This window comes from Hyposmocoma kahamanoa, unplaced genomic scaffold (genome assembly GCF_003589595.1).
Source record: "Hyposmocoma kahamanoa isolate Upper Pololo Valley unplaced genomic scaffold, ASM358959v1 86, whole genome shotgun sequence".
NCBI classification, from domain to species: Eukaryota; Metazoa; Arthropoda; class Insecta; order Lepidoptera; family Cosmopterigidae; genus Hyposmocoma; species Hyposmocoma kahamanoa.
In genome coordinates, this window is record NW_020654289.1 from 10,722,539 (window position 1) to 10,731,912 (window position 9,374).

General features: G+C 34.9%; 1 protein-coding gene across 1 annotated transcript; it reads right to left on the reverse strand.

Annotated features, from left to right (window-relative positions):
• Positions 1–2,634: 2,634 nt before the first annotated feature.
• Positions 2,635–8,091, reverse strand: LOC113234903 (alpha-(1,3)-fucosyltransferase C-like). The gene is made up of 3 exons (XM_026470425.1): positions 7,549–8,091; positions 6,117–6,328; positions 2,635–2,642 (listed from the first exon to the last, which is right to left on the reverse strand). The coding sequence occupies exons 1-3, from the start codon at positions 8,037–8,039 to the stop codon at positions 2,635–2,637; spliced, it is 711 nt and encodes a 236-aa protein (XP_026326210.1). The 5' UTR covers positions 8,040–8,091.
• Between the last annotated feature and the right edge of the window lie 1,283 nt (positions 8,092–9,374).

Genomic DNA, 9,374 nt, shown 5'->3' on the forward strand with positions numbered 1-9,374 from the left:
AACATAGGCCACTGCATCGATGCAGTCGCGCCTTTGTACCGATGCAACCACCTATAAATCGCTAGAGTCGCAATAAAATATCCCGTTTCATAAACACGCGTTTCACAAACGTGCATTTATATACATAGGGCGCACTATAAGTGTCCGGAACTGGCCACTAACATAAATAATATTTAAAAAGTAATTACAACATTTCAAAATGGAATTCTTTGGCTGTAGCATAGAGTTTGATTCTTCTGACTGTCACTTGTTTTTACATTTTGGCGTCATTTTAGAAATTGGTTGTCTACATCACCATGGATTTAACTCGTGAAAATTTTCGTAGCATGATATTCTACGACTTTAAGTGTAATTTAACAGCTCAGCAGAGCTTTGCTTAGCTTTAAACTGCTTTTGGCGATGAAGCACCATGCAAGACGACTATTTATAGCTGGTTTGCAGAATTCAAATGCGGTCGTGTGAATCTCAGTGACGAATTTCGTGATGGTCGCCCATCCACTGCTGTGAATAACAAAAACATCGATGCTGTGTGCCGTATGATCAAAACAGACAGGCATGTGCTATACCATGACATTTGGGCATCTTTAGGCATAGGCATGAGTCAAATACAATCAATACTACACAAACATTTGGGTGTGAAAAAGCTGTGCTCTCGGTAGACCCCACACAATTTGACTGAGGCTCAAAAAACGAATCGCGTCACGTGGTGCAATGCCATGCTTACCAGATTCAACAAATGGGCGTCAAATTTGGTGTAGGACATAGAAACAGGTGACGAAACAAGGATATATAGTTACAATCCCAAAACAAAACAAATCGAGCGTGTGGGTCTTTCGAGATGAGCCGAAACCAACCAAAATGGCGCGCGTGCAAAATGCCCAAGCGGATGCTTGCTTCTTTTTTTTAGTAAAACTGAACATGTGGCTACTGTTGCTAAGGAGAATCGTTGTACCGTAAATAGTGATTGGTACACGACCATTTGTTTGCCGGAAATTGTTGACAAACTCCGTAAAAATAACCGTAAACATCGTATCGTCTTGAACCACGATTGTGCTCGTTCTCACACGGACAGACAGACAAATGAATTTTTGAAAGTGAACAACGTTGACCTTATGAGCCATCCCGCGTACAGTCCCGACCTAGGGGCCTACCATAACCTTTCCAAAAACAATCTTATTTCAATGTAAGCTTAAAGTAAGCTTATTATAATATTAGGTACTGATATTGGTACCATGACGAACCTGTCAACCAAGTAATGTATTATTGCAAAAGTGATTAAAAGAACGAATGATTTCCCAATATTGTCTATTCCTTACTAAAAATAGGAAAGAGATAACGCAATGTGGACTATATATTTTATTTATTTTATTCATTTTTTATTTTTTTATTTATATCAGGTAACAAAGATCCATGTATACATACCTTATAGACTAACATACATAACAATATAAAAACAAAATACACCTATATTATATATACCTTAAAAAGAAAATAATGCCATCTCTTTCTTTTTCGATGTTCCGAATAATCTTATCGTAGTATAATGTTTAAGTACTTAATGTTATTTACATTCAGAGAATTTTGACTGTTAAGAAAAGAAAAGTATGTAATAATAAAATCTATTAAAATTACCTACGTTGTTTTCAATAATTATTCCGCATTTTCATGAAGAAAAATAAATAAAACACTGAGTCTTGATAGTCACGTTGTGAATTCGGAACTATAGTCTAGTATCAACTGTTAGTTTCGCCAAGGAGCATATAGATGGCGCTGTTATAATTTTACGAACTAAACATCGCGTATATTTATTTAACGAAAAATTATTTACTGTGTGCTATTAAATAAAAAATAAACAAAGCATTGAAGAGATATATGTAAATAAATAACTTCAACTAAACTTTTAATCATTTCAAATCAATGTTAAGACAATAAAACTGAAAATGATATTGTTTCCATTTGTTATTTTAAGATTGACATAAGAGCAATATTACTTTAATGTTACAGTCACGTCATAGTACGAACTGAGTGAATGAATAGTCACAAAGCTGCCAATAAAACATCATAGTTTTAACATTAGAATAAGCTTACTTTAAGCGCGTTATGGTACGAAAAGTCAATGTATGGTTAAAGTAATATTATTATTAGAGGATGTGGCACTTTTATTTATTTTAAAAAATTGAGAACCAGTTACGCGGTCAACGATTTTCATCACCTGAAGAGGCTGTCGAAGTGTATGAAAAATATTATGTTTCAGAGACTGTCACGGAGGAGTGGCATAAATGTTTTCAAAATTGGTTCATTTGTATGAAAAAATAATAAATTCATTTCTGACCATTTATAGTATTTTTTTTATTTATCCCGGAAACTTATAGTGCGCCCCACGTAACTGTTAAATGTCGCCGTGTTTAACCGCTCTTAATCGGAAAGTAACGAGTATTTATCTCCTGTGACGTAACTCAATCCGTAGCAGCTTCCTAAGTCCATACAAAATTTCGCGTTCAAAATGAAAGCACTGCATACAGAGAGGTACTTATTTATGATAAAGTAGAAAAATAGCAATAAATAAATGCAAGCGACAAAAGTAAACGACTGTTGATCGCGTCCACAACATGTTCTTTAGAAATGTATCATTTATTAGATTTCTGAAGAACAGGAACATGTTATTTATTGTTTGAAATTAATGGTAGATGTCCGCTGTTGCTTAGCGATTTACGGATATCTATTGAAATGTAGAATTCCACATCTTAGTAGTTGTAAGGTGTAATAGATGATTTAGTTGCAATTTACGGTTTTTGCAACTTTTATTGATTTTGTAATGAAACTTGTCTTTTAGAAGTATCTATCTATTAAATCGAAAATACGTCGCCTTGATATAGTCTGTTCCAATCCATTTTGAACAAAAAGTAAACAAACCTGTTTGGTTAAAATTCTAAAGCAATCACTCAATAAATCGAATAAGTAACACTCACGAATATTTCGAAGATTTCGGCTTGATATATCATCACTTTTTATGAGATCACAATTTTGGTAGTCCAAAAGTGAGGTTATTATTCCACTATACTTCTATGACTTGCCTATGGTTGCATAGTGCTGTTCGAAAAAAACATTCGGTTCAGTCAATTATTGTTTATTAATCGATTATAACATCGAACATTTCAATCGCAATCGAACCAGTATCTGAGTGTAAGGATTTGAAGGAGGATTTGAATTGAAATTTTAAATATGCTTATATAGGTTATGAAACACAGACATATATCTAGATAGACGCCGCAAGTACAGCAATTTATATGAAAACCACCATATCTATACATGTGTATCCGCCATGACGTCACAAGAACTATTTAGTGATGGGAAACCTCCTTCCACACTAAATCGATTGATTGAACGGAATACACGTACCTATTCCATTCAATTAATCGATTCAAGAATTCCTTGGTTGCAAGTAGTCGTGAAATATTAATATAGTAGAAAAATACCAAAACAATATAGTTATGCCCTTTATTTAATAAAAGTTATTTTTAAAATTATTTTAAGTTTATATAAAAGTTGTTTTTAAAAACAATTGATTGCTTAAAAATTTTAACTTTAATTTTTAGTCAACTTCAAATATTAAAATTATTGTCCTTGAAATAATATAAGCTTATTATATAACTGTCTTTTTGTAATAGAAGATCTTATCTATTTCTTATTCTTTTGTTATTTGTTTGTTGTTATTTCTCGGATTTCTAACTCTGCTACTGTGCATATTTGAATAGCATCTTAGGTGGGATAAACTAGACCACCTTCGTCCTCGAAAGCAACGATCTCATACATACCAACTCCAGGTTTTTGTAAAGACAGCGCACTGTTAATTCTTTGGATCATACTTTTTTTGTATTATTCGTAATAATTAAATAATAGTAATAATTAATATGTAATTATTGCATCACTATATTCGGACATTCGAGGCAACGTGGCCTCGAATGTCCGAATATAGTGCTAAAATTATCGAAATTACAGATACTACTAATAATAGATACTACAATACTGAAAAAAAAAAACGAAACGTTATACCAAACGTTACAACACAAGAGTTATAAAATATTTTTATAATATTGCTAAGGTCATAATAATTTTCGTCCCTTTGTTTTCAAAATCGATCAGAATCGAGAACAGTGTTGCTTAACGTATACATCACTAAATGTTAAATTTAGCCAAAATAATGTACAAGCGGCCGCACCACAGAAACTAAATGCATTATGCAAAAGTGCGTTCGTTCGATATTCATGGCGTATTAACAAAGGATCACAAATATATCGCACCAAGTAAAAGCCGCAATGTATTACAAGTCAAGAGGCATACACTGGGTTGCATATTTGTTTTCTCGAAATTCATACAAAACCAAAATAATTGTTTTTAAAATAAATTATGAATCTTCTCATTACAAAATCACTTGCCCGTGGAAGGTAACGTCCCTGTTTACCCCTTTACCCACAGTTATGGTGCTTTTCCAATTTATAATAGCATAATTATGCAAATTTTCGCGTTTTCGACTGGTGTTTATCTACGATAACGGTCGAGCGCGTTCTGAAGTGTAGCAGCGGCAAGTAAGTGAATTTCACTTACTTTGGGCAAGCGAAGTACGTACACTTGCGGCGTCCTATCTAGATATATGTCTATGTTATGTAAGGAAAACCGCTCGTATGACTCAACTGAACAAATCGATTCATTCAATTATTTAATCGATGTGTATTTGGCGTTACAATTGGACATCACTAAACCGTCTTTGGTCGGGTCAGTGACTTGTTTGTTTACTTTTTGTTCAAAATGGATTGAAACGAAGTATACATACATAATTTTGCATACCTACTACATCGGTATTTGCCTTATTCTAATTATACACTCGTCGCTTCTAATGTGCAGTTGATACCCTAAGATACGAATATGTGACACCCTAGCCAACCTTTTGGTTCTGAGAGCCTTCTTATGCATTGAACCGAAATGACGTCACACCCGTACGATTACTCAAACTTCTCGACCGGCAAAGGCTACAAACATTGTTCAGAACACAGTTATCGAACGAAAGTTACCGAACGTCCTATTGTTTACAAATCAAGAATGTAATATGGAAATCTCTTATTATTTTACGTAAAGTCTGGATTGTTTTCAATTTTAAGAATTTATTTTAATGCAAGACTAAGGCATTCCTATATTTTAGGCCTTTAAAGTCTTAAAAATGTATATAAAAGGATTTTCATTCTTCAAAAGGATTTACATTTTTATTACAATGTATTTCACCGACTAACTCCGTAAACGCTCTTGGATAAAGATGTCGTATCCGAATCCGAATCGAACGTTTAACTCGGAATGTTCTGAACAGCTCCGAAAGCGCCCTTCGATTTGATAACGATATCCAAACGAACGATTCGGTTAAAATATCGAAGGGTTCTGAATCAGGGGCCAGGTATCCCAGGGCATCAACTGCACATACATAGCAAAGATAGGTTTTCCATGTAATCGATTGAACATCCTAACAGGTATAAATAAATAGAGCAGGTTTTATGTTTGCCAAGGGAATATTCATATGTTCGAGCAAGAAATTCACTAATATTATGCAATTGCAATTAAGGGCAACTAAACGAAAAGCACCAAAAGTGTTAGTAGCAGTAAATATCTTTGTGAAAGAGTTCGTCCAAGGATGTACTGCCACTTTACCTATTTCTGCCGCCAAGCAGTAATGTGAACATTACTGCGTTCCGGTTCAGAAGGGTACGGGTGTAAATTGCAGGCACATGGGACTTGTCAACTTATGTCTTACGGTGTCGGGTGCAGTGGCCCTTCAGATCTTTGTGATTTGGAGCTCTGAGTGGTACTGCAACTGTTATGGACAGGCGTGTCGGTTACTTATTCGTCTCGTCACTTAGTTATTACAAAAAAAGACACTTATAACGTAATAAAATACGATTATATTGACGTCAACATCAAATTATTTTACGTTTTAAACATAATATCATTTAAAATTGAAAAAACATTATATATAATACTTATTGTACCACTTTTGTTTATAATACTTTGATTTTCTCCTTCTTTATCATTCCACCAATGGGTGATGCTTGTATACACAGATATTTGTTTACCTTGGATCCTTTTATTTAGCTTAGTACAAACGTTACAAATGAAATATGTATCATTGGAGTCAAGCCTATGACTGTCATAGAAGGTATAGTATCCATGCCATTTGAAAAAGTCAATGTATCTTTGTGGATTGCTTATAATGCTACTCATTTCTTCTGCGAGTTTCTTCACCCCTAACGTGCGAGCATTTAAATACATCCCATCGGGCATGAACCTAAAAAAAATGTAAGGTATACATGAACCAAAACAATAAAATTCACCAAAACTACTTCAATAAATCAATCAGCTTTTTATTGCTGAACTGCCACGCAGGGATCCCGGGTTCGACTCCCGGGCCGGAAGAAATATTTGTATGACCTACATTTATTTCTCTCGTGAGTTTGGGTGTAATTTATGGTTGCCTGTGTGTATGTCCATGGTACTCGCGAGACAGGGTTTTCCTAGTGTGTGCGTTATTATTATTATTATTTTTAATTATATCAAATGACTGGACAAACAAGTCCTGCCTGATGGTAAGCTACACGCCTGTCCATAACAGTTGCAGTGCACTCAGAGTTTTAAATTACAACTGAGGGGCACTGCCACTGCCCCCATTACTCTAAGACGTAAGTTGACAAGTCTCATGTGCCTGTAATTTCACCAGCACTCCATGCCCTTCAAGATAGGAATGCAGTAATCCTGACATTATGACATGGCGGCAGAAAAAGGGTAAGGTGGTAGTACTTCCCTAGACGAACTCTTTAACAATGAGCTCTACTGCTACTAAAACGTTAACCCATTTACACGTCACACTGTTCGTCTGAAAAAAGACCCATGGTCTCCTTTCAGGTGAATGTTTGGGTCATTTCGAGGGTTCATTTCATGAGTTGGGGTTTTCCTTCATTAAAAAGCTCATGGTAAATTTTCGGACATATATTCCGAAAAACTCGATGGTGTGAGTCCGGATTTGAAAACACGGCCTCTGCTTTAGAGACGGTAGATCAAACCATAGAAGACCATGGCGTAAAAAACGGTCAAAACACTTACTTTTCGTTAAATATATTTGTGAACTCAGTACAAAATACTTTGCATATAATAAACGGTATCTCGTGTGCACTCACACGCATAGCCCCGCAATAAGGAACCCTGTGTCGCGGGTGCCAAAGACACACACATAGACAGCCACAAATTACACCCAAACTCACGAGAGAAATAAATGTAGGCCATACAAATATTTCTCCCGGCCCGAGAATCGAACCTGAAACCTCTGCATGACAGTCAATGCAGACAATGTTAACCGTTCGGCCACGGAGGCAGTTGAAAGACGTTCAGTAATAACGATGCAAAATTGAACACTACTGAAGGAACTTACTATTAATGGGTTCCTTTATCTTCTAGAAGAGTAAAGCTATTAAACTGTAATATGAACACTACTAACTATCTTTACATTATTACCGAGTATAATTTGCACCTCCGTAGACCACGGGCACTGCGAAGTGAATTAACGCATGCAATAACTTTTCTGAGACGTAGTCTTCACAATGCGAACTTTCAAATGCTAAATAAAAATAATAATTTGACTCTATTTCAGAAGAACAACCATTTATTACTCCATCTCTCTCTCCTTGTGCCCTCGGACATTTTAGATTAGCAAATGAACAGCCGCCATAGATGTCTAGTTTCTCTCCATATAGCAGTAATTCTTCTTTCAAACTTTTGATGATTTCACTACGATTATTCTTAGCGTTACAGTCTGATACAATCACCGCTGCAGCAATGCTTTTGTACTGCAACTTATTCATGATATCTCTAGAGGTGGGAGCCATATCTTTGATATCATGTTTCCAGTGCATATGTTTTCTAGGTCCTATTACTTTACCGTGTTTGTTTCTTATAACGACATATGGATATATAATGCTGGATGTGAGTTTGTAAGCCAAAGACATATTAAATATCCCATTGAATTTTTCAGGTATGGGGTTGTAAAATGCCGGTTCAAAACCAACCAAAATGTACAACTGAGACTGAGATCTAATTAGTGGAAGACTTGTTTCTGAATTAATAAATTTTACGTTAAACAGCAAAACATCGAAATCTAACACGCTACTAAAATATGTCCGATTGTCTGTTACAAAACAGTTTTGGTAAAAACAGTTATTTTTAATAAAAATGTTTGCACCATTTTCAGTAGTAAGATATTCCCACGCACTTTCAATTGTCCACCTGAGTATGTAAATCAACCCAGGTAGCTTTTTATTACAGCGTACGTGTGACGTAAATACCACTATAATTAACAGCACTCTGATTGGGTAAATGCAGGCACTTTTGACTAGTTTTAAGTTCATGCTTGTTGTAATTTATAAAAATTATTTTTATTTCAATAACTTGTTTTTCGTATTTTGTGCAAGAAACTAATCACTGCGTGTCAGTGAAGACAGTAAGATTCAGTTGTCAGAAGAATGTATCTGTTTTGTTATAAAGAAAAATCTTTATTAGAAAGGAATTATGTTGAATTGTCCATTCAATTGATCTATTCATGAATAATGTAAATTTTTAGGATTCCTCTACCATAGCCCCTGAGTTATATTATACATTTGTAAAACATTTATTTCTCTCTCTGACTTTAAGCTAGCACCTCGCTGGCACTAGTAGTACCCAATAGTAATAGTGCATTATTTAATAATCTTGATAGTTCACAAACAGCTTTATAAAAAAATATTTTAAATGCGCTGCTTCCCCATTCCAAACATTTGCTAAATGGTGTCGGTAAGTACGTAAACCAAATTGAAACTTTAAAAAAGTGACACTGTTGCTTATTTTTCTTTAAATTCCATAGCCGTGTAAATGTACATAGTAATATATATAGTATATAGATAGATACAGTTCCATTGGGAATTTAGTTCGTGTATCTTTTTTGCAATTTCTATTAATTATTTTGTAATGAAACTTTACTATCCCCACTTAGAAGTACTCTTAAAAAAACCTAAAATACGTCGCACTTGATATATGTTGGTCCCATATGGTTTGCCATTATAATAGCCACTTGTCGCCTTATGGTTACATCTAACAAAAATGTATCTACAGCAAATTAGATTTCAATATTACCTTAGTCAATCGGTTACAATTTTGAAAATAGTGTGCTCACGTACCCTCAGTGCGCTAGGATCTTCACATAAAAGATTGGTTACGTAAATCATAAGCAAGTCCACGCCATTGGCCAATCAGACGGCCGTCAGCCGTTACCATGAGACCCTTAAAGAATATACGCGATTTGTATCCGA